This window comes from Oncorhynchus mykiss, chromosome 14 (assembly GCF_013265735.2).
Source record: "Oncorhynchus mykiss isolate Arlee chromosome 14, USDA_OmykA_1.1, whole genome shotgun sequence".
NCBI lineage: Eukaryota > Metazoa > Chordata > Actinopteri > Salmoniformes > Salmonidae > Oncorhynchus > Oncorhynchus mykiss.
The window spans coordinates 9,297,277-9,323,218 of NC_048578.1; the positions used below are offsets into that span (position 1 = coordinate 9,297,277).

Consider the following 25,942-nt stretch of genomic DNA (forward strand, 5'->3'; position numbering starts at 1 on the left):
GAAAACCTCCCACAGTGCAAAGCGTATCATATTGTGATGAATAATAAAAAGGTTTGCACATGAAAACTAAAAACATTTTCCCCTCTGACAGAGATGCATGTTAAACGATTAAGGGCTTGTTTGTTTAGTCAAAGTTACATTCTTTAAGCCTATAAGTCAAAGCTAAGCTCATTGCCCTCCAACTCTAGACATAATGTATAATATAAAGCCATTTCAGAGAAACCTTCTGGTTTATTAGCACAACAATCAGCCAACAGGCTTATTATGAGGCAAAAAATAAGGTCCCCAAACCTCTGTTTGGACAATTCAAGCATAGGGAATTAAAGCTTCTCGATACAGCTTTTAAAAAAATAAACGCACAAGACTGACCAAATCACATTGTTCCCGTCTCCATCCTTCAGTGATAGACTCAGTCACACTGCTGTTACAGAGGTGTGGGGCGCAGTGGTCAGAGTCCATGTTAACTTTTCTATTGCAAACTTCAAAAACACCATCCCTGCAACCTTTCACACCATGTTAAAAAGCCCTGAAACATTCTCCCACTCCTCAGTCCACCCCTCAGTTGGGAACAAATGCAATTGTCTGAGGTGGTTGGGGGATGAAAAGCAGAACCATTCAGAGCATCACAAAAAAATGCCCTCAATCAACACACACACCCATGTTCTCTCAACAGTATGGGGATCCCATGTGTTGTCCCCTAGGGTTTGTAGAGTACTAGAGAAGAGGGTTTCCTATTAGCGCCCAGGGTAACTCCCCCCCCAAACAAACCTAACTCGATTCCACACAAACCCTTAGCCCCTATCCCTTTGCACTTGAGGTGATCTGTAAGTACTTGATGGGTATATGCAATATAATAGTGTCACCTTGTAGAATTGGTTCCAGATTGCTTACACCGATCCAATCTAGTGTCTAGAGGGTAGGGACTAGGGCTTGACTTGGAACAGTGCGTAGGGCAACAGCACTGACTACCCTGCCAAAGGGCATGAGTCAAACAGAACCCAAACTAAAATACAGTAACAGATGAGACAATTAACATCCATTCCCACTACACCACCCCACCCACATCGGCCTAACACTGATTATATACACACACACACGGTACAATAACACTTAAATATGGAAATATATTTTCATATAAACAGACAGCCAAATTATACATTATAAAAATAATTGAAATGTTTGTTTTTTTGCCAGGAGAGAGAAATTATAAAAGCATTAGCTAGTGTGTTTTGGAGATCATAGGGCCTTAGTCGAGAAGCAATGGAATTAGCTACACAGACTGCGTACATCTACTGCCGGTTCAAAACTGCTCTGAGATGCCTGACAGAACTGTTGTTTCAGCCCTATACTTTGGGCGTTGTAAGTGAGAACTTCAAATCTTTCAAGTTCAGTTTCTGGACTAGTACTGTACACACACACACACACCCCCTTCAGAGAAAACTCTGAAGCAATTCTAAAATGAAGCTGATGGACCTTGTCTGACTGCAATTAACTAACATACACAAGTTAATCCGTTATGGGCTATAGTCATTCATATGGTAAGAGTATAGATTCATGCAGTCATTGCTGGGGGTCAAGTTATACCTCAGCGCTCAGGGTGCAATTAAATTAGAATTTGATACGAGTTAGCTAACAATTAAGTCTATATACATGTAAAACCGTAACGACATGTCAAAATATTTAAGGATAAACCTAAAGACCAGGAACTGAAAATTAACAGCAACAGTTAAACTTCACTGAACAAATATTCACAAAATCACCAGCTTTTTTGGGAATTCCTACAGCCTTCAGTTTGTAAAGACAAAGCAATATTCAAGAGTCATTTCATAAAACAATCAGTTTGATTTGTAGACATAAGTGCCCCCTAGTGGCCCTAAGAAGAGTAGAAGTGAGGGAGGTGGGAGAAGGCGAGGGAGGTGGAGGGGCTCTGACCAGCCCTTCGGGGCATAGGGTGAGGGGTAAACCATAGAAGAATAGGGTCTAGAGAGTTAAGGCTGGATCTATGGATGCTGGGAAAAGCAGCCTGCCAGACAAATCCAGAATTCTAGGTCAGAGTACAATTTGGGTAGGATGGGATTACAGTTACATAGTGCTGTTCACAGCTTGGGCACACAGTAGGTCCTAACCGGTTTGTGTAAGTGCTCCCTCAGTCTATTCACTGGAGACGCCCCCTTTAGGCAGACCCTGAGACTACAGTACCCAGCCCACTCCCCACCAATCAAAACGTGTTTGATCACATCTCAGCGGGGACTCAAGTTTCCTGACATGAGAAGTAGTGAAGTCTTAACCATCATATAGCTGAGTGCATGTGCATCCTGGAATATTCTCAAACCAGAGTAACCCCCCCAAAAATAGACATGAGATAAGTAATTACATATTACAAAGAAGCCCAAATGTATAAATTACGTCACACCACCTGCCCCACCACCTACAAAACATCAAGTGTGAACAAAAAAAATAAAAAAGAACCAAGTGAAATGGTAAGTATGGGAGGATGAAGATGAGACCTTAAATTGAGCACATTGAAGGAAAATTGAGATTTTCCCTGAAGCATCGTTTCTGTGTTGTATTTTTAATGGGTTATTTTTGTGTGTTGGGGGGTGCAAAGCTAGCGTTCTGGATGTGTCCCCCATGCTCTTCCTCTGGCTGAGGTGGTCCAGACAAGAAGGCTGGGCGGGGTGTGTGTATGTGGGTAAGTGTGTGTGGGGGAGGGGGGGGGGGTCAGCTGGACAGGAACTCCAGGAGTGCAATATTAACAGGCCTCTGAAGGGAGAGCTGCAGCCTCACATCTCTACAGAGAGAGAAAGAGGGAACAAAAATGTGTAACTGATTATAGAATATCCACAAAGCTATTTACTTTTCTACACAACACGTGCAGTACAGTTACAGTAAAATCAACTATACAACCAGATTAGTTGCCAAAGCACTTTTCTCTCACCTGACAGTGCTTCGATAGGCTGGCTGGAGGGGTGGAGGGTGGCCACGGGGATCCCCTTGTCCTCGAAGGCCACCCTGGGCCCCTCAGGACCCCCGTCACAGTCGATGAGGCCCTGGTTGTGGCCCTCTGCATCGATGAGGGGCCGGCCCTTGGAGTTGACACCCAGGTCAATAAGCTCCTCGAAGCTCCAGGGGCCAGGCTTACCGTTGAGCCCTGGGGCCAGCTTGTTAGAGTCCTCGTTCAGGAACTCTGAGCCTTCTACCAGGCGACCCTTAGGCACTGGACTGGAAGGGGAGGGAGAGAGCCAGTCAGTATAAGGAAGGCGTCGAGTGAGTAAGTGAAAGAGACACTTAAAGCCAAAATAGTCCTACATCAGTTTCATTGTGCTTCATGCATTTGGCAGTGTGTGTGTTTGTGTCATACTTAACAGCCAGGGGCTCCTCAGCGCTGGTTCCGTTGTTGTTCTCCTTGTCGTCCGCCTCTGGCTTCCAGTTCACGCTGCCCAGCGGCTCCCTACGCTCTCCCATTGGCTCACTGCGGGTCAGGCCACGCCCCTCGTCCATGCAGTCCGTCTCCATGGCGACATCTCCGGTCTGGGCTGACTCGTCGTCTGCGGAGACGAAACAAGCAGATGACTCAATTTGCACACGTACACAGAGGGAGTGGTGTCTGTGCAAACAGACAGGCCATTCAGTGTACACACACGGATGGTGGACAGTTACCCTTGGCTTCTTCTTCGTCACCCTCCTCGTCTCCCTCATCATAATCTCTCTAAACAGGACACATTAACAGAGTACTGGTCAAAATATCCATCAACAAGTAGGTGCAAGGACTACTGGGTGTTCTTATCCAAGGCGACTGACTTAAGTATTGGAGAAATTCCTGTTGCCATGGAGAGATCAGAGCTTGAGAAATGTGAACTCACTTTTTCTAGGTCCCCTTTTCTGGTTCTCTTCATGATCTCCTCAATTCGCTGTAAGTAAGAGTGACAGGACGGTTCATGTCAAGAACCGCTGGCAAATTACACCCTGCAGACACTCAATGTAATGTAATACAAGTTAATGACAGTCGATTTGATTGGACTGCTTTAAAACTCAAGTGTTGGTATATAGTGAGTGGATGTAGGGGGGATTTTCACTGAGTGTGCATACTTAATGTATATAATGAACATGTTACTGAGACCATAGTGAATGCATACAGTGTGTATGATAAAGTGTGCAAGCTGAAACGGTGATTCTCCACCCACCTTCTTCCTCTCCATGCGTTCCTGTTGGTTCTGGGCCATGACCCTCTCTCTCTCAATGCGGACCTTCTCTGCCTCAATTGCAGCCTGTGCCTCCGCCTCTTCACGCTGCGATTGGACAAACATGTTGCAAATCACACAAGCAGACAATCAATTAGATCAACACAAGACTAAAAGCATTTGTCCGTACCTCTTTCTGTAGCTCAGCCTGTCTCACGGCCTCCTCTACCTCCAGTCTTTCTCTGTCTGCCTCCGCCATAAGAGCGTCCTCCTCCTCTTTCTTCTTCCTCTCCTCCGCCAGCCTCTTCTCCTCCTCCAGGCGTTTCAACCGATCCTCCTCGGCCAAGCGTTTGTCCTCCTCCTTCCTCAGCCTATAGATAACGAGATATGGCCGGTCAATTTCCCCCCAGAGAGAGAAAGAGATTATAGTAGCCTCGTCTGGTTCCTCACTTCTCCTCCTCCTCTCTCAGAACTCGGAGTGCCTCCTCCCTCTCCTTCTTCTCCCTCGCCAGACGACGGTTCTCGGCCAGGATCATGGCAGCCTCTGCAGCCGAGTTGGTGCCCGCCATGGACTTGTCTAAGAGCCAGAGAGGAGACACACAAGAGTTTAGTTCGACCAATCTTAGCTAATATATTGGTTCACTAATAACCAAGTTTCAAAGCATAGCCAACAAGATACAGGAGCCATAGCATCAAACACTCCATATAGAACTCTACTACTATAGAGCACATTGAGAGGAGAATGAGAACTATAGGTTGAGAGGGAGATCGATGAAAAAGATGGAGAGAAAGACAGAGAAACAAAGGTTGGGATCGGATTTCAAATGACAGTCTCTGTGGCTGCTGTTCATAAAGAGCTGTCTGTGTCCTACTGCAGACAATCCTATTGATAGCAGCGAGTCCCTGCAGCACACACAGTATCCATTAACCCTCTCCGTTCTACAGTAGTAGTACAGGACTCTCACCAGAAGGGGGCACGAGACATCTCTAGGGCTAACAGGATGTAACTACGGCTGGGAGGGAGTTAATGGCTGTGCTGGTACACAGAGAATTTACAGCTAGCTACAGACCAACTTTCTGCTGCTGCCATGTCAGTTTCCCTTGCTAATGAACAGAGAGGAACACACTAAACACACTGGTGAAACTTAGGAATTAAGCTATAGATCATTTATATACATCAGGATGGAGGACAGAGCAGAGGCTACTATGAGCCAAACAGATGTTCTTTATTACTCAGTTCACATATAGTACAGGGTTTCCAACCCACTGCTTCAGGGACTCACAGTACAGGCCCTGGCTCTCATTATCAGACGAAAGTGAGTCTCAAGATTATGAGACTTGGTGTTTTTTCCTGCTTGATCAGAGCACGACAAGGTCCTTATGCAAGTGAGATTTTAGCCTTATGTCATGACTGTGGTACTGACAGAAGGAAATGGCTAACTCAGCCTAGAGAGAAATGTGATCTCAGTGAGGTTGGAGGTCCTCTTCACTCACCGTCCTTGTCTTTGGTCTTACTGGAGGTGGTATGAGTAGGGGTGGGTGTTGTGCTGGTCTGGGGAGCCTCTGGGGACTGGGGCACCACAGGCTGGATGGGACACAGGTCCTTTGGCTTGGAGTCCCTCTTCCGCAGGGTTGGGGGGCCGGTGGGGGTGAGGGCCGGTCTCTGGATGGGTGGAGGTTTGGCCGAGGTGGGCTGGGGGGACGGGGGCTTGGCCGAGCTAAACTGAGGGGATGAGGGGCGATGTTTGATACCCCCAGGTGACGAGGGACGGTTACGTGGGCTTGGCCTGTAGAGGGGAGACAAGATTAATAACGGTTTTATAAATTATCCAACAGCTGAGCAATATCAACAGTACACAATTAAACACAGGAAATACTGGATATAGTTCAAACGTTTTCTCAGGGAGAGATGTGGTGTCTTACTTTGCACTGGGGGAGGGGGTTCTCTTGCTCGCTGGGAGGGGGGGCGGGGGAGGGCGAGCGGTGGCGTCCCGCGATGTTGGAGGGCGAGGCGGGACGTTTCCCTCCGGGCGATGAGAACCTTTTCTCCTTCTGTCGTTCCACAAAGAGATAGTGAGAGAAGAGGAACGATTCAGTCCATTACGTCAGATCCTCCAAATGTTATATTTTATCATCCCTAAAATAACAAATTACATTTTTTTAATCTAATATAAAGTTACATGTAGGCTATAACATTTTATTAATTTCGTGTCATGCAGGGTTTTATCTGGATCAAAAGGGGCTTAGGTGGTGTGTGGGGCATGGGGGTACATAAATCCATCTGGTTTTAGTCATAACGGTTTACACAGAGTGTTTATTTAATCCCCCAAAAAATGTTCTACAATTAAAAACACTGGAATTAGTCAGAATGTTTAGGCAGCCCGCCCAAGCATTTCAATGGCCGAAAAATCTGTCATGTATTTTGTTTCCACGTTAAGTGCATAATGGCACCCCACCACTAAAATCCCTCATGAGAACACAGTGGAACACAAGTGGGTCAATAAACATGGAGAGTGACCAGATACCACCTGATCCATGAGACAGTCTCCCTCCAATGTGGTCTGTGTCATGGACAGTCTTCCTCCCATCCCCACTGCAGCACACATCAGCCTTTAAATAATGGACTGACAGTCACTGTGAAGGTTACCGTGTGGGCCTGTCTGTTTCAAATGCATTTATTTTTAAAAAGCCCACGTGCCACGGGACGGGGGTCTGAAAACATGCTGATGGCGCAGCAAGTTCATCCAAAATTTGTGTCCAAAATTTGACTGGTACTGCACACACAAACCAAAATTATAAAATGCAACATATAAAAGTGTTGGTCCCATTTTCTATGAGCTGAAATACTGTAAAAGAGCAGACATTTTCCATACACACAAAAAGCTTTTTGCTATCAAATTGTGAACACATTTGTTTACATCCCTGTTAGTGAGCATTTCTCCTTTGCCAAGATATCCATCTACCTGACAGGTGTAACATTATGAAGCATGATCATTACACAGTGCACATTGTGCTGGGGACAATAAAAAGGCCACTATAAAATGTGCAGTTGTCACAACACATTGCCACTGATTTGAGGGAGCATGCAATTGGCATGCTGACTGCAGGAATGTCCAACAGAGCGGTTGCCAGAGAATGTAATGTTTATTTATTTCGACCATGAGCCCCCTCCAATGTCATTTTAGAGAGTTTGTAAGTACGTCTAACCAGCCTCACAACCACGTGTAACCACGGCAGCCCAGGACCTTTACATCCGGCTTCTTCACATGCGGGATTGTCTGACGGGGGATGCTGAGGAGTATTTCTGTCTGTAATAAAGCTCTTCTGTGGGGAAAACTCATTCTGATTGGCTGGGCGTGGCTCCCGAGTGGGTGGACCTGGCTCCCAAGTGGCTGCGCCCCTGCCCAGTCATGTGAAATCCATAGATTAGGGCCTAATGAATTTATTTAAATTGACTGATTTCCTTCTATGAACTAACTGAGTAAAAAAAAAAAAAATTAAAAAGTGCATGTTGTGTTTATATTTTTGTTCAGAGAGAGTGTGTGTGTATATATATATATATATATATCACACAGCTCTGTAAAAAATAACTGTACGACCACTAAAATAATCAGCTTCTCTGGATTTACTATTTATAGGTACGTGTTTGGGTGAAATGAAAATGTTTTTGTTTTATTCTATAAACTACTGACAACATTTCTACCAAATACAAATAGTCTTTTATTGCATTTACTTGCAGAAAATGACAACTGGTCAAAATAACAAAAAAAGATGTCAGACCTCGAATGATGCAAAAATAAGTTAATTTCCATTTTTAAAACACAATACTAATGTTTTAACTTAAATCAATATTTGGTGGAATAACCTTGATTTTCAAATCACCACTTTCATGCGTCTTGGCATGCTCTCCACCAGTCTTTCACATTGATGTTGGGTGACTTTATGCCACTGCTGGCGCAAAAATTCAAGCAGCTCGGCTTTGTTGGATGGCTTGTGACCATCCATCTTCCTCTTGATCACATTCCAGAGGTTTTCAATGGGGTTCAGGTCTGGAGTTGGGCTGGCCATGACAGGGTCTTGATCTGGTGGTCCTCCATCCACACCTTGATTGACCTGGCTGTAAGGCATGGAGCATTGTCCTGCTGGAAAAAACAATCCTCCGAGTTTTGGAATATTGTCGGAGCAGAAGGAAGCACGTTTTCTTCCAGGACAACCTTGTAAGTGGCTTGATTCATGTGTCCTTCACAAATCTGCCCGATTCCAGCTTTGCTGAAGCACCCCCAGATCATCACCGATCCTCCACCAAATTTCACAGCGGGTGCGATACCTGACGAGGCCTACCAGCCACAGTGAAATTTGGTTGAGGATCCGTGATGACCTGGGGGTACTTCAGCAAGGCTGGAATCAATGTGAGACTGGTGGAGAGCACGCCAAGAAAGCTGTGATTGAAAATCAGGGTTATTCCACAAAATATTGATTTCTGAACTCTTCCTAAGTTAAAACATTATTGTGTTTGTTTAAAAATGAATATTAAACTTATTTTCGTTTTATTATTCAAGGTCTGACAACACTGCATCTTTTTTGTTATTTTGACCATTTTCTGCAAATAAATGCTCTGAATGACCAATATTTTTATTTGGAATTTGGGAGAAATGTCAGTAGTTTATAGAATAAAACAAAACAAAGTGTTTCTTACCCAAACACATATCTATAAATAGTAAAACCAGAGAAAGTGATCATTTTGCAGTGGTCTCTAAATTCTTTCCAGAGCAGTATATCAGGGTTTCTGTTGGGAAAATGTGGAGCTTGACATTTGACCAGCAGCAATTTAATTCACCGGATATTTGAGAAGTTTACCAGACCCATATGCAAATCACATTTAGGTTACAGTAATTCATATTAACAGAACATTCGAGGATGCAACGATGTTCTTCTTACTGAATTCTGATAGGCACTTTGAAGATGTGGACGGTTATTCTAACATTTACTTTTCCTCAGCCAGCAAGATGACAAATGGCAAAGTCACTAGCCCATGTCAACCTACTGTCGGACTTATTAGACAAGTTAGCCTCTTCTATTGGTCAGCTTGTTGAGAAAGAAACAGACTCTGGGACAGTTGTGGGACAATAGATGCCAAATTCATACAACCAGTTGGCCTAGGCTACATAAAAATAACAGTTAAAAAGCAATGTTAAAACAAATCAGAAAGTTTAGCTTTAAAATGTTGATAAAATATTAGTAGGCTACACACATTTTCATTCCATAACACAATTAGCAGGAAAACACCTCAAAAGTGCCTCAAAAGGGTACCGGACATGTGACAGAAGAAAATGGAGAAGCGAGATCTAATATGCAACACCTAGCATTGGTTGCTAATATGACTAGGATTATGCCTTTGGCTGCAGGACAAGGAAATACATTTTATATAAACTAAGTGCCTCCACGAGTCCACGGATATGGTGGAATTTGGCTAGGCTACTTTGACACAAGACATAGCTCAATTTATTTTAGTTTATTTAACTAGGCAAGTCAGTTAAGAACAAATTATTTTTTTTACATTGACGGCCTGCAGGGAACAGTGGGTTAACTGCCTTGTTCAGGGGCAGGAGAGATTTTTACCTTGTCAGCTCAGGGATTCTATCCAGCAACCCAAGGCTTTAACCACTAGGCTACCTGCCGCCCCAATAATATGTGGTAAAACGTTTTCGTTTCAAACAATTAAGTATATGTTTTCAAAATGCATACTGCCTAAGATGCATAACGAATATACTGTACACACACTGCAATTTTATTCATAGTAACCTATAGACCGATAAGCATGACCAGTCAAATGTATTTACATCCACTGGTATTTAAATCAATTAGGCTAAATAGCTTTATTTCACAATGTGGTTTTTTTCCTCCCAGTCAATTGTACATTTCATTTATTTTCTAATATATCTACATCATTATTTATTTTTTACTAAGCCAAAAAAGCCAGTTTAGCGGAAACCCTGGTGTGTGTGTGTCACATGCGTGCCTGTGTACTTATCCTTGGTTTGTCTGAAAACTGCTTAAGAAAGAAACCGTAAAAGCCAGAGTGTGCATTTAGTTCTAGACCATTTGTTTTATGTGGGATAGAAATAGCTTTCAAAGCTTTCCAAAAGCAGAGTAGGCAAAGTTCATGCACTGTATGATAATTATTCTGTGAGGATGCGTGTGGAGAAGAGACTGAAAGAGAGGGATGGCTTCATAAGAGGAAGCGCCGTCACCTATCCATTTCACCACACAGAGTACCCTCCGTCCACACACACACTCGAGATTTACACTAGCTAATCACTCAGAGGATGAGTGCATGGACAAGCACACACGCAAAGACACTGGCATGTCTGCCCGCATCATAGAAGCAGCATGACTCCCTTTAACGTGTATTCTGGATATCACCAATTTTCTCTTCACATTCCATCTCCCTAGCTTAGAGCTGTCCCCTGCAAAGCTTTGGTGAGATACCTACACGAGTGTCTTTGTCTCTCTCTGCAATCTCTTTTGTAGGCTGTACTGTGAACCATCTCTCCTTGAATAGGACACCCACAGCTTCATCTCCTTATCCTCTCATTTATCCTTGCTGATCTTAAAAACACAGACTGGGTCAAAACAATAGAGGCTACCTACCAGGAATTGGCTTTCACCTGTCCAGTTGTTCATAGTCAGTCGGAGGAAAAGAGCAAAGGAGATGAGGAGAGGAAGCCACCTCAGGCTATTGAGACGCAGCCCCAGGGAAGGCTCACGGTGTGGCCTGCTCGCTCTGTCGGTCTGTCCTGCTTTGCATTGCCTGACCCAGCCGCTCCAATTCACTACTGTACTCGGCCTATTGCGGCTCCTTTGTCTTTTTCTGAGACAATAGCGCTACTTCATATGCAGGAAGGACCATGGAGGAAGGGCAGGGAGGGAGAGAGAGCCAGGCAGTGGAGGACACAACCAATCAAAGAGCTTCCCACAGGCTCATGGAACACGTCTCGAGGCCAACATGATGCTGCTAATGCCCAATGACTTTACTTAGAGACTAAATCTTGAATGCAGTTTGCACTTATTTACTTGTTTGGTAGACATCTCTAATGTAGCAAGAGTGAGCAACGACCTCTAGTGAACAAAGCTTTTTACCCCAACGGACAATAAAAAAAAGGATTCAATTCAGACTCGGTCTGAGCCGTGGGATAGCAATGTGATCCTGAGAGAACACCGCTCTCAGATCAATATCATGGATGGATAACCCACAGGGCTGCTTTGACTGGCAAATCATACAGGATGTGTGCATATAAAACCAGTACTATTTGTCCACAGGATTTATTTTCCTGACACCGTATCATTGCAGGCTCGGAGAGATAGTGTTATCATGGCTTTAAGCACCTTGTTCCTGTAACTTTATCCTGGTGTCATACAGGCTTCTGGGAAAGATACCCCACACACATTTACATGGCATACACTGCCACTGTGGACTGTGTACTTACTGAGAATGCAGAGACATGTAGCTACTGTATTTCCACTGGCTACTATGGCGATACATTTACACAGTGAAGACACAACATTCTTAACTGATTTGCCTAGTTAAAATAAAAATGATCAGTTTGCCACCATGGACATGAACACACTAGCTAACCTAGCTAACACACACACACTAACCCCATCAGGTGTTAAAGTGCTCAGCTTTGCCATTCTTAGTGCTCGACACATGCACCAGATCCCATGTCCATTCTGATAATAAGTCTGTCTTCCATACGTACATTCTATACGTGCTAATTCTATGTCTTCCATACCTCCATTCATGCCAATTCTGTCTTCCACATTTATGGAGGTCTCACCAGTGAGGGGTCCACTTGGTCTGCCGAGGCGGAGGTAGGCAGGGTGGCGCTCTTCTGCCGGTCGATACTGCGGCTGCGCAGGGGTCCTCGCTGCACCGGGTGCAGGGGGCTGGCCGAGGCTGAGCGAGGACACAGGTGACACTCTGGTAAAGGACACAGTCATCGCAGGGCAGGGAAACCAGCCAATGGGAGCATGGGTAAAAGCAGCCGAGTTGGGTGAGCAAAGCAGAGGCATGGAGAGAGAGAGAGAGAGAGAGAGAGATGGAGAAAATAAAAGTAGAAAGAAGATGGTTCGGGGGATAAGAGCACAAAACAACATGGCATATTGTTAGATTATGCACTGGTAGCACAAGGTTGGTTGTTGAAGCATCAGGGCTGGGGTGGCCGTGGCAGGGTTGGAGGGGGGAGACAGACTGGGACAGACTGACATCCCCTGATTGGTTCTAAAGCTCTGGTGCTGCACAAAGCTGAACACATTGACACAACACGGCACTGAGCACACCACCACAGCAAACAACCCACCACCAAATCAAATTTTATCGCAGCACAAGCTGACCGCACTCACATACACTAGTCTAGAAGCACCGCAAATGCTGGAGGATGACGTTAATGGTTGGTACCCATTCGTTGAAAAAAATTAATAATAATTTGGATCATTTCAGGCGTATCAGCATTTCCTGTTTTAAAGAGTATTTTAGGGCTTAGCCTAGTACACCAGTGTCACTACTCCTTCCACCTTGAATTCAATCCAAATCAAAACAGTAGAATACATGACAGAAGTCCTTCAGGGAGAATTCTGTATGCACACTGTCAGCTACACCCTAGAGTACTCCAGTATATTTGGCTTACCTGGCTAGTCAATTTCTGACCCACATGGAGTAGCTAGCCTCTCTAAAAAGGGTGTTCATGAGAAAACCTGAGTGACAGTCTGTTTCATAGAGAGCCAGTGTAAGCTGGTCTGTGGTTTGGGACACGAGTTCTTACTACTGTAGCTGGGTGCTTGCTGTGTCAGATTGGGGGATTAGCAGTGGTAATCCGGAGGCCCAGGGATCTTGCTCACCCTGCCAGTCCCGACTCCCAGATATGCTCTGTAACTCATTCTGATAGGTTACTGAATGGGCAGCAGAGATAAAGGATGCGCTGTTGAAATGAACACTCCCTGTCCATAAACTGTCACTGGTGTGTCATGTTTCTGGGGGCTATAATTATTAGTGGGGAGGGAAGCCATACCAGCTAACGTGTCTCAATGGGTTGTCGAAACGCACCGCACAGCTGTCAAATCAGCACCTCGTTACGACACTATGCAGCACATGGCAGGCCAACCAGGCCACTCAACCATGTTCAACTAGCCATCTCAGAGCATAGGGTTAATGGGTTCAGCCCAGGGTGTGTGATCAGGGGGTTATGTCCATTAGGTAAGCGGAGGAAGATAGGGATCAAATGACCCCTAAGTAGTATGGAAGACATCTCATAGCTTCTGCACTTCCTCATGGTGACGTATTCCCATGACAGCACATTAGATATTAACAAATAGCGTTCTAATCACCGGTGTTGCAAGTCAACGGAAGTCAATGACCTGGGCTGAACTACCTTTAGGTCAAATTAGTAAGACCAGCTGAACTGTGCATTCTACAACAGGTATTCCACAGGCAGTGTACTAATAGAAGAGTTGTAACAGGGATTGGAGCAGAAGCTCCTCTAGGCAAGTCCCCAGCTCCCTGAGATCATTACTAGTTACCAGCACACAACCACCACAACACTCATTCTCTCTCACGCAACAAGCACTGGGCCCACAAGAAAGCAGCTTAGTGCAAAGCCTCCAGCAGGGCCCCATCCTCAGACAATTGTGTCTGAGCTAAATGCATGTGAGCAGTGCTTGTGTGTGGCGCCAATCTACATATGTATACACAACCTTGTGATCACGAGTGTACTTTTACTGTAAAGCAAGTTCTGTACCACTAAGCAAGCAGGGCCCCTCAACATTGAAATCACAGGACTATAGCCTTCAGCCACCACTGTACAGCAACCACCACCAAAAACAACAAGGGGGCACAGATTGCTTCAAAGGATTTGCCTAGCCAGCAGCAGGGGCCTGGGCTAGAGATATATTTCTATATATCTAGTGACATAATATGGTCCTGGGGTGGGTGGAGATCTGGGTGTTTTATAGCTATTAGGTAATGATGTAATGGGGGCAGGGGTGTGGATTTCAGGCTCTTATCGTATACTGTAGCTAGTGATATGATGAGGCCAGAAGCAAGGTTGGGGGGGCCCCTGTTAATTGCTGAGTCCTCAAGCTCTAAAGGGGGTCTCCTCTGTGGGGGTTACCTGGGGCGTCGCCTCCTTCGGCCGACAGGGCAGCGGCGCTCTTGCTCCTAGCTAGTGAGGCCTGGGTGGGGGTGAGCAGGCGACTGAGGAACCCTCCGTCCACGGGGCTCGTCAGGGGCTTGCGAGCTACACGGCCAGCATGAGCGGAACCCCCCCCCCCAAAAAATGAAGGAGCCAAAACAAGAAAAAGAAGGAGGCGATAGGAGGGGGGGGGGTCAACACAAAGAAAGGGGCAGAATGGGGTTTTGGGGGGGGTCACCATGTGATTTCCACTCATAAAAGGAGAGAATAAACATAAGAAACCAAGCCGTGTCGCAATAGTCTTGAATGGCTTCCCTGTGGAAACCTAGTCCTATCACCATTCCACCCAGTGGTCATGAGGACAAAGAGACCAGGAAAGGAAGCCATGAAAAAGTATTGAGACAGACCCAGAGTGATTGTCGAGCAACTGAAGAGGACTACAAGTGAGGTACAATGAGGTCAAATTAAGGTGTGTCCCTGGTGCAGAAAGGATAAAAAGGGTGTTAGTGAGCTTAGTCCACATACAGGAAAGGGTGTGTGCTATGGGGTAGATAGGGAGGGCAGGGAACATAGAGGTAAGGGCTCAACGTAAGAGTGCGCAAGTACTCTTAGGTTTCTACTGTACAGACTCAGTGCTTTGTTTTGGGAAGAACAAGAATTTAAAGTAAAATGGAAAATGCCTATCTAAGGCAGTAATTCTATGCCCTGCCCACCGCATTTGAAAAGACAGTGGTGTACCGATCACTTATGCACGTTATCGGGAGACAGTGAGTCTGACAGTAAAAACCAAGAGCTCTTGATCTCATGCAATGACAGAATACAGTTCCCCTTTGGTTCCATTGGAAACCCAGTAACAAAAGGATGAAAAACAAAAACAGAAAGGTAAAAGTAAAATGGGCTATAAGCGCCGTTTCCTTTTTGGCACTTTGGATGAAGGGACTTCCATCGAGGCCTCCTTCAGGCTCCCTGACAGAGTGGACGTCTTTTTCAGACAGACTAATGTGTTAGAGGTAGAGTGGGCCAGCCCCTTCAACTGTCAGTCACAGAGCTCCAGACTGATTATAGGACAGGGTCATCCAGGGAAAATGGTTAGGAACAGGAGAGTTTTCCCCTGTCTAGTTAATGAAGGGATTCAGCTTAAGGACAGACATGGATGTCTCGTTGTGGGATTCTTCTAACTCAGTATGAGACGTTCAAAGATGATCTTATTGACTCAAACTGAAAGGCTGAAGGATATTTGAACACTGCATTAAGTCTCACAAAACATCCCAGCACTGAGAAACAATTTTGCCCTGTAAATGAGATGCGTATTTTTTTCTCTCCCCAAAGCAGTTAAGCCAAAACCACGTCCCGTTATTCAGAGGAGCGTTCTACTACGCTCCCATTGGCTAGCTAGCGGTGTCTCACTCACAGGCGATCAGCGCAGAGACAGTGACCTCCCAAGTTAAGGATGGAAAGTGTAATTTAACAACCACCATAATGCAGGCCTATTATCATCATCATCATCATGATGTTTGGTAACATTTGCCCATGTATTTATTTTCAGAGTTTCAATGGGTTGTAAAAATGTCTCAGAACTCTTCTGAATTCCCTCAATTTAAGGTCAGCAAGGTTAACCTAGGCTAATTAACATTACTAGCTCGGTATTTGAAGTTAGACTACTTATGATAATATATCAGGTGAAAGCATATGCTTACTATTCATAATTCCTCCAATATTCATTTGCTAAATCATTCAGTCAAATACGCTATGCTACAGCTATTGAATCGGTCTGAGCGTTAAGGGATGCAAACGGCTAGCTCGGTCCACGACATCATGTTAGTATATTTTTCAATCTTGAAAATAAAAGGGCAAACGTTATTAATCAGTGACTGAAATTTCGCACTACGGCGATATTCACTTCCGGACTTGGAGCGCTCAAAGCGTTGTTGAATGCCCCTCTGAATAACGGGCCGTGGTTTTGGCTTAAACTGCTTTGGGGAAAAAGAATGAACGCAAATGAGATGGTCGCTTTTCAAAACGACTACAATCAATATACAGTATGGACAGATGGAGTGAGATATGGTTAACACAACCATAATACAACACAGTTAGTAGTAGTAGCACAGCATTTCAACAAGGAGAGTCAGTGGCCATGCTAGTGCTCTCTAGACACTAGCTACAGTGGGATGGCACTGACATACACCGCAGGGGCACGAGACCACACGTGTCAAATCCTCTGCTTACATACGTCATCTGCAGGGAAAACAACAAACCCATTGTGACCAACAAAAAAAACATTGTGTTAGTCAGGAGCACAAAGGAGGTATTTCTGGTTTATAGCAGCTCCAAGAGAGAGAGCGAGGTTAAGACAAGATTATCTGGGAGCAAAAAAACACAGCGGTGAGCAACAATATAGGAGGGATCTGTTCGAGAAAGATAAAGGAGTGAGGTGAGTTAGCGACACGAGGACCAGAGAGAGTCCCCGGTAGAGACCAGGGATAGATGGAGACACAGGAGTTGGGCGGTAGGTTAGAGGCTGTCGAGAGGCAGACAGACAAGTGTGCGCGGTGTTGGCTGGAAAAGAGCACACGTGTAGAGAGAGAGGGGCAAAGAGTGGAGGAAAAGGCTGGTTTGGAAGTTTAGAAGCACTAGGCTGCTGCACTTCAATCACCGAACCACAACAGTAGCTGCAACTGGCTACACCTCCCCAGCCGGCGCATACAAATCAACGCTGGGAGCTGAACATTATCGAGTTAAAAGAAAAATGTCAGAGGAGATGCGTGCTTGTTATTACAAAAAGAGGAGGTCCGAGCGATGCAGACAACGACGAGAATATAAAATAGGTACATGCTAGCCACCTTGGTCGTCTGTAGTCCCCTTGTCGAGCTTGGAGGGGGTTTGCGTTTTGCCCCCTCCCGCTCGTGTAAGGGAGGAGCTTCTCTTCTTCAGGGAGGGTCCTACAGACAGGAGAGGGGGGTTACAGCCTATCAGGGACAAAGGGGGCGGGTCAAGCTCCCCTAAAAGTCCTCAAGAACAACATGAATGTTATTTAGCATTATTTTGTTCTCATTACAGTACAAATCAATTGTTAGTCGACTGTGGCTAAATTGCACTGTATGTTCCATGTGAGCAGAAGGAACACAGCCATTGCACTGGTCATAATCTGGTTACTGGCTCTCTCTTGATAGAGAGCTACATGATGTCTAGCACCACAGTAGTGCATGGTGTTAGCCTGCATCGGTCAACTAATCAGTTCCAAGAAAACATTCATCTAGATCTAAGAAACATGCAAAAAACTAAAAGACTATATCAATTATCTTAAATATCTTCAGGCACTCGTTTACTGTGCTGAAAGAGGGCCTTCCCAGTGGGCACAGGTTGAATCAATGTGGAATAGACACCGAATTGCAGTCTTTGCCCAGTGGGTTGTAAGGAACCTCAGAGCCACACCAGGCAATGGTGGCTCAGACCCATTAGAGGTTGTGTAGAGCATGTAAAGGAGGGCCTTAATATGCACCTGTCTGTTCCACCTGAAGCTTTTTCCTGCCTTCCTTATTGGGCTGAGTGTATAGGTCAATTTTGTCGTTTCTAGGCAACCGGTTCAATGACGAACTCCTCACACGAGCACCTGAGAGACAACGAGTAGACACCCAGGGTGAAACAGTGACACAGCCTTTTCTCTTTCTGTCTCCTTCACAATAACAGTCATAGGAACATTGTTGTAGTTAGTCTTAGCAATTTGTCCCTTCTACTTAAGAGGGACATACACACTGGAATATTGCTGCAGTTGGTCTTACAATTCCCATCATCCTATCACAGGAAGGCTCAAGGTCACAGGGATCGTTATTACAAAAGAAAATGTGCCGACATTCTCAGAATGTGTTCCTAACCCTGGTGAAAAAGGAAACGGGCTAGTGGAATTTGACACAGAGACAGGTTAAGGAGGAGAGAAATCAACAATATCAGATAGCGAGAGAGGACAGACAACATTGTAAGTATCTTGGCGACGGTGGAGGAAAAGGAAGCTGTGGAGAGAGAACGATTGGACCTAGAATGATTCTTCTTCTCAGTGGTGGTCAGAAACAATGCAATTCCCTGTGAATCAAGCCAGGATGAATTGCATTAGCATTAGGAAGGTACAGTACAAAGACTACCGAAGAGGATAGAAGAGATCCCAAATGCGTCACTGATGCTTTGGGGCAACTCCTTATGATTCTTTGACACTTCCCTGTGTCACAAAATGCACTACAAAACTGAAAGTGAACAGTAAATGGATGCAATGGAATCAAGTTCATGCTGGGTTGATCATTGGTTGAGGTCAGAGACAGCGAGCCAAGGCATTGGTTTACCAGTCTCTTAATGTTCCGCTGATTGGCTTGTCTCTCAGCTCCTGGACACGGGAAGGAGAGGGTCAACGCAGTGACAATAACAGTGGGCTGACACGGTGGCTGGGTTGAGGGTAGGATGGAACGCAGGAGGGTGGAAAGGGGACTTACTTTTGTCGGGAGAGTTGATGAGGGTGGCGGAGGAGGAGGACAGGCGCTTGTTGATGCCAGCCTCAGACAGCTGTTTCAGGTTCATGGTGGAAGTGGAGCGCTTGTCAACTAAGGGGTGGAGGGAGAGACATACAGGGAGGGAGGGGGTTATACAGGAGACTGACCAATGGGAGACTGGGAGAAGGGGAAAGGACATAGAGGGGGGGGGGGGGGGGGGGGGGGTGGAGGACAGGGTTCTGCAGGGTCCTAATGACCTGCAACCAACATTCAACACTCATTTAGTCTCAATTCTAGGGCATACTACACCGGTGGGGTCCATGTACAAAACAAACATTGAACTAAGGCACTACTGAATATAATACATTTTGATAACAGAACAAGTAGCAGACCAAAGCCATTCCAGTTTATAGGCAGGCACAGCAGTTAGTGATAAGAGTTGAAAAGCCAGAAAAAAAATCCACAGAATAGATACCACAGGTGAACAGTCAAGAAATCAACATTAGTTGGCACGTGTTAAACAGTCAACAGCAGTGCTGCTCAGAGAGCGGAGCCTACATGTGACACCTCATCTGGAAGTGCTTCAAAGTGAGTGAGAGAGTAAAGAAAAAGAGGAAGTCCACAGGCTTGTGGGACAGAAGTGACAGTGAAGTTGCCCATACATGGTGATCTAGGGTCAGTCTTGCATTTTCCCCACTAATGGTTAATGTCAGGATAAGCTGATCCTAGACATGTGCATATAAGCAAAATCAACCCATCCCTGGGAGAACCAGGAAGATATTAGTGAGGGAGTGAGTAAGATAAGGGCTGGTGGTTAACATAACAGTGCCAGTCCATGCTGCTTTGCTGTGGGTACAGTACAGGTATCAACCAGTTTAACCTGCACTTTGTTGTGTCCTGGGGGGCTTTTCTGGAGACGCGGGTGAGATTACTATAGCTACTGGAGAGGCGGCACCTGCGTCAGGGTCTCCTGTGGGAGGGGGGGGGGGGGGGGGGGGGGGGGAGAGAGTCTCTCAGCGGGGAGACAGGAGCAGACACATACCGCCCCACAGGGGCAGTGAGGAGGAGGAAAAGGGCTGGCTGACAACAATCAGTAGATTTCCATCTCTGACAGTCAGCGCCCACAACACAGCTGCTAGGAAACACGCTCACATGATAAGACCACATATGGGTCAAATGACCTGATAACAGACATCTTTTTTTGACCTATAATATGAACATTGCTTTTATGAAGTATGGTCCGGATTCCCTTACACAGATTAAGCCAAATCCTCGACTAAGCGCTTTCAAATGGAGATTCTCTTGGATTACACTATATGTCCAGGACTAGGCTTAATCTGTGTCTGGGATACGGCCCCTATATGATTATGAACAATAAATTAAAGAAAAACAGATTGAGATATTATATAGCAGCTATGCTATCGCTCACTGCATATTAAGAGTATGCGTCATTAAACTAGAGGCATTCAGACTTCAAAAGAAAAACATAGAAAATGTTGAGAAATGTCGTTAAGCGAGCCTTGGACGTACGCAGAACATATACCGATGCCTAATCAACATAACTACAGCTGACAGCAAACCAATAACGAGCCAGTCACTGAGGATGAGTCAGCAAGTTTTAACCGACCTGTGCTTTTCAGCATCCGCTGTCAGACAAATAGGAAACCATAAATCCTTACACACATGCTTGAGTCCTATACACTTAGCAGTCCTATCCATATGGTATAGAGCAGAGTGGAATGGTATGGAGGAGGATTCCTTACCGGATCGGTTGTCTGATTCTGAGAGTCCTCCCCAAGACCACCTCTTCTGCCTCTGCTCCACTCTCTGGCTGCGCTCCAGGGTCCGCCGCATCACCGCCTCATAGTGCTCCTGCAGCACACAGAGGGAGAGAGAGAAGGGGAGAGAGAGAAGGGGAGAGAGAGAAGGGGAGAGAGAGAAGGGGAGAGAGAGAAGGGGAGAGAGAGGGGGAAAGGAGGAGAGGGGGGGGGGGGGGGGTGGAGGAATGCAAAGTCATTCACATGACAAAGTAATACTCTGGGTCTCCCAAACCCAAATAAACAGGGTCAAAGGGATAATGACGACAATATGAGCCTACGTCCCAGAATGAGGTGAGTCGGTAACTCAAAGAGAAATGCTGTTTTCAGTCTGACAATAACAGTTCACTACAATATGATCATAGTGAAACAAGAGGGGGTGATGACAACGTTAGATAAAGCCAAATTGTCTGCTCTACTTTGAAGCAAAGATTAATATCCCTGTAATATGTTTTAAACGATTTAGTCTTTCATATGTTATACCAACACTACATTGTTCTGGGGTGGTAGAGTTGCATTTGTCTGCTTAGCAGTGGTGCAAAGCAACAGGTCACTAGTGCCAATCAAGCTGGAATAAGAACACTGAGGGAATGAGTTTCCTGCAGCAGACGCCCATTAAAAGAAGCAAAAACAGGAGATGGTTTCATTCGTAACACTAACAAAGTATGCATCCTTTCCTGAAGTTGTTCACTCATGCTCTAACAGAGACATAGCATTAACTCTGCCAATTAGGCTACACCAGAAAATCCCATGAACCTGAGCAGTGAAAATAGTCAACTCGTGATAGCTGCACATATGATTAGTCACTGCAGTTCACCCGTCCCAATTCAAATACATTATTTTCGCTTACTATGGATATCGACATGCTCCAGTTTAGTGCACACATTTACGCCATTGACTACACAAATAGTCTACAAAACAAGAGTTGTATCTGTAGCGCCACCCTGGTGTTGGAGGACCCCCGGGACCCGCACCTTCTCTTCCTCCTGTTTCTGCTTCCTTTTCTCCTCCACAGCCGAGCGTCTCTGCTCCTCCTTCCTGCGCTGCTCGTCCAGCTTCTTCTGGCGCTCCTCCATCTGACGCTCCACCTGCAGCTTGGCCTTACGCTCTCTCTCCAGGATCTGAGAGTCCTTCGCAGCTGGATAGGCATGTGTGTGTTTAGGTGTGGCATATATGCACGCGCAGTGTGAAGAGAAAAAGGGAAAACACATTGGTTTGTTTACTTTGTGACCAGCCCAGTGGTCAAAAATCACCCAATTAAATCTCCCAGTAAAGTCCCACTATATAGAAGGTATTTCCTGTCTCAACAGGAACTTTAATGTATACACTTGTGTATGTTGCTAATCCAATGAGTAGATAAGTAATGAAATGGTCAGGGTCAGAGGCTGGGCCCATTAAAGAGAATGGTGTACAGGCTGGACTCCTGAGACCTTAGCTAATAGCTAGTAGAACATGTTGATGGATTATGACCAACCCATAGAAATGGACCCACCATTCAGACTGAGCTCTTACCTTGCTGCCTATCGGCCTCCTCTCGTCTCTCTTTTGCCACCCGAAGCCGGTCGTCTATCCTTAGTGCAGCACCATCAATGACTGCATGCACACAGAGATGCAGATAAGTGTGTACACACATGCAGTGGAAATAGTGTGGGCATGGGCAGAAAATCAGTGGTGGATTATGATGTGCTGCAGGGTCACCGTGAGTTAATCACCTGACAGGCAGATGTGCTCATCATGAATGACAATAATACCCTTTGAGTCATCACCTTATTACTGCAACAGTTGACAGCACTGTTTATGCGGCATTAAGCCACAACGACATGGCGGTGTAACGTGTGAGTGATAAGTGTCACTCATTATAACCCAGGTAACAGACAATGAGATTTGTAGTTGAAAAGCCTGTATGAGATAAGGAATATGTACAGTGCCTTGCGAAAGTATTCGGCCCCCTTGAACTTTGCGACCTTTTGCCACATTTCAGGCTTCAAACAAAGATATAAAACTGTATTTTTTTGTGAAGAATCAACAAGTGGGACACAATCATGAAGTGGAACGACATTTATTGGATATTTCAAACTTTTTTAACAAATCAAAAACTGAAAAATTGGGCGTGCAAAATTATTCAGCCCCCTTAAGTTAATACTTTGTAGTGCCACCTTTTGCTGCGATTACAGCTGTAAGTCGCTTGGGGTATGTCTGTATCAGTTTTGCACATCGAGAGACTGACATTTTTTCCCATTCCTCCTTGCAAAACAGCTCGAGCTCAGTGAGGTTGGATGGAGAGCATTTGTGAACAGCAGTTTTCAGTTCTTTCCACAGATTCTCGATTGGATTCAGGTCTGGACTTTGACTTGGCCATTCTAACACCTGGATATGTTTATTTTTGAACCATTCCATTGTAGATTTTGCTTTATGTTTTGGATCATTGTCTTGTTGGAAGACAAATCTCCGTCCCAGTCTCAGGTCTTTTGCAGACTCCATCAGGTTTTCTTCCAGAATGGTCCTGTATTTGGCTCCATCCATCTTCCCATCAATTTTAACCATCTTCCCGGTCCCTGCTGAAGAAAAGCAGGCCCAAACCATGATGCTGCCACCACCATGTTTGACAGTGGGGATGATGTGTTCAGCTGTGTTGCTTTTACGCCAAACATAACGTTTTGCATTGTTGCCAAAAAGTTCAATTTTGGTTTCATCTGACCAGAGCACCTTCTTCCACATGTTTGGTGTGTCTCCCAGGTGGCTTGTGGCAAACTTTAAACAACACTTTTTATGGATATCTTTAAGAAATGGCTTTCTTCTTGCCACTCTTCCATAAAGGCCAGATTTGTGCATTATACGACTGATTGTTGTCCTATGGACAGAGTCTCCCACCTCAGCTGTAGATCTCTGCAGTTCATCCAGAGTGATCATGGGCCTCTTGGCTGCATCTCTGATCAGTCTTCTCCTTGTATGAGCTGAAAGTTTAGAGGGACGGCCAGGTCTTGGTAGATGTGCAGTGGTCTGATACTCCTTCCATTTCAATATTACCGCTTGCACAGTGCTCATTGGGATGTTTAAAGCTTGGGAAATCTTGTTGTATCCAAATCCGGCTTTAAACTTCTTCACAACAGTATCTCGGACCTGCCTGGTGTGTTCCTTGTTCTTCATGATGCTCTCTGCGCTTTTAACGGACCTCTGAGACTATCACAGTGCAGGTGCATTTATACGGAGACTTGATTACACACAAGTGGATTGTATTTATCATCATTAGTCATTTAGGTCAACATTGGATCATTCAGAGATCCTCACTGAACTTCTGGAGAGAGTTTGCTGCACTGAAAGTAAAGGGGCTGAATAATTTTGCACGCCCAATTTTTCAGTTTTTGATTCGTTAAAGTTTGAAATATCCAATAAATGTCGTTCCACTTCATGATTGTGTCCCACTTGTTGATTCTTCACAAAATAATTCAGTTTTATATCTTTATGTTTGAAGCCTGAAATGTGGCAAAAGGTCGCAAAGTTCAAGGGGGCCGAATACTTTCGCAAGGCACTGTATAAATAAAAGCCTGTGGCTACTTGGCAACGAATTAAAGGTAGGCTTAATTTATGACTACTGAGCCATCGTCATGTTTACCACATGGTTAATGACAAACATTAGCTAAGCCTCCACACTGGAACTCTGGCAGAGGCTATGGGAGAGACATACGAGCTGGTGGTGGGTGTGTATACGTTTGTGTAGGCCTAGGCTATAGGTATGCATAATATATGCATATGAATGTACCCTGTTTGTTTGTTTGTTTGTTTGTGTGTGTGACAATGCAGATGCAGCAGGCTGGGGATATTTTGTTACCTGGCCGGGGAGACTTCGCTGCAGTGGTGTTGGGTGGTGTGTTTGCTGTTGCAGGGGATGCAGGTACTGGGCTGTTCCCTGCTAGGCTGCGCCGCTCCTCTGCCTGCGCCTGCGCAGATGCAGCTAAAGACACACACACACGACAGAGAGAGAGAAAGTCAGGTCACGCTGTCTAGAATAGCATGATGAAATGAAAATGCCTTTGAAATAACGAGCTGCTGAGCAGTCTAGAGCAGGTGGCTCTCTGTGCTTTGTTTGTCCTCCATAGGAATGCATGTTCTAGAGAGATCGAGGAATTAAAGCTACAGAACAATCCAGCTATTCAGCCTCCCCCTGCCCCCTCTCATCAACGGTCAGCCAGGCTGCTGTCCACTGGGCTCTCAGTCTCTCGAAACACCCAGTTCCCAGCATTCAAGTGACCACCCTATGCAGACATCCCTGGATTTTAAAGGATCAGATGAGGAACACTTTAGTGTAGGGGTAAGGGTTAAAAATGTTTGGTTTCAGACTTGGGCAAATGACTAAAAAACATTGAGGCCTAGACCTCCATAGGGCACATCAGAGAGCCCCACTCAGCATGGCCAAAATGGCTCCATTCAAAGTTGTAACCTATTGCTATAGGGGCCTCTATAATAAGCACTAGGCCGGCAGGGGGGAGTGGAAAGAACGTGATCAACAGCTCTGAGCCCTGGTAGCAGCCCTTTCCTCGTCCCCAGTACGTGAAAAGGTGTGTGCGCGCGCGTCAGTGGAAGAAAAATTACCCAATTGTCATAAAAGTAAAAAGATAACTTAATAGAAAATGACTCAAGCAAACCAGATAGCATTTTCTTGCTTTTTTAAATTTACGGATAGCCAGCGACACACTTCAAAACTCAGATATAATTTACAAACAAAGCGTTTGAGTTTAGTGAGTCCGCCAGATCAGCGGTAGTAGGGATGACCAGGGATGTTCTCTTGATAAGTGTGAGAACTGGACCATTTTCTGTCCCGCTAAGGATTTAGGTCAATTCTTTACATTCTTTTCTTTAGGAATGTAGTGAAGTAAAGTACAGATACCCCAAAAAACTCCTTATTAAGTAGCACTTTGAAATACTTGTATTTAAGTACATTACACCGCTGTGTCAGGAGCATTGTGAGACTGCTGACAGAGGGGTCGTCATGTGATAGCACTCTGGCTGCTGATCATGCTCAAGCCAATAGTCTGAAATAGCCTCCTGACTCCTGTCCTTCATGACCACCACTGATAAGTGGAAGGACAGGTTGGAATTTTCAACTGCTGCTTCGGTGATGCTCTATCTGGTTAGATTAGAGATTGTGAAGGGAAGAATACAGGAAAGGACACCGCAAAAGAGTCCCTTTCAGGCTGTTGGAGAACAAAGTCAACACAAAACCGGTCCCCTCTCACTGCTCTTTATGATGTCACATGCAAACAATAATGTCAGTGCAACAGAAA

At 45.2% G+C, this 25,942-nt stretch overlaps 1 protein-coding gene across 1 annotated transcript in view; it reads right to left on the minus strand.

The window, feature by feature from the left end:
- Window positions 1-24: 24 nt before the first annotated feature.
- LOC110488741 (ensconsin) overlaps window positions 25-25,942 on the minus strand; it is a 38,585-nt gene continuing 12,667 nt past the window's right edge. Inside the window, 18 exon segments of the mRNA XM_036942886.1 lie at window positions 25-2,791; window positions 2,939-3,222; window positions 3,362-3,548; window positions 3,661-3,709; window positions 3,864-3,911; window positions 4,185-4,289; window positions 4,372-4,552; window positions 4,632-4,758; window positions 5,676-5,968; window positions 6,105-6,134; window positions 6,136-6,233; window positions 12,020-12,162; window positions 14,348-14,473; window positions 18,847-18,954; window positions 20,607-20,715; window positions 21,635-21,798; window positions 22,173-22,253; window positions 24,490-24,612. Of these exon segments, the coding sequence (XP_036798781.1) occupies window positions 2,784-2,791; window positions 2,939-3,222; window positions 3,362-3,548; window positions 3,661-3,709; window positions 3,864-3,911; window positions 4,185-4,289; window positions 4,372-4,552; window positions 4,632-4,758; window positions 5,676-5,968; window positions 6,105-6,134; window positions 6,136-6,233; window positions 12,020-12,162; window positions 14,348-14,473; window positions 18,847-18,954; window positions 20,607-20,715; window positions 21,635-21,798; window positions 22,173-22,253; window positions 24,490-24,612 (2,264 nt within the window). The 3' untranslated portion in view covers window positions 25-2,783.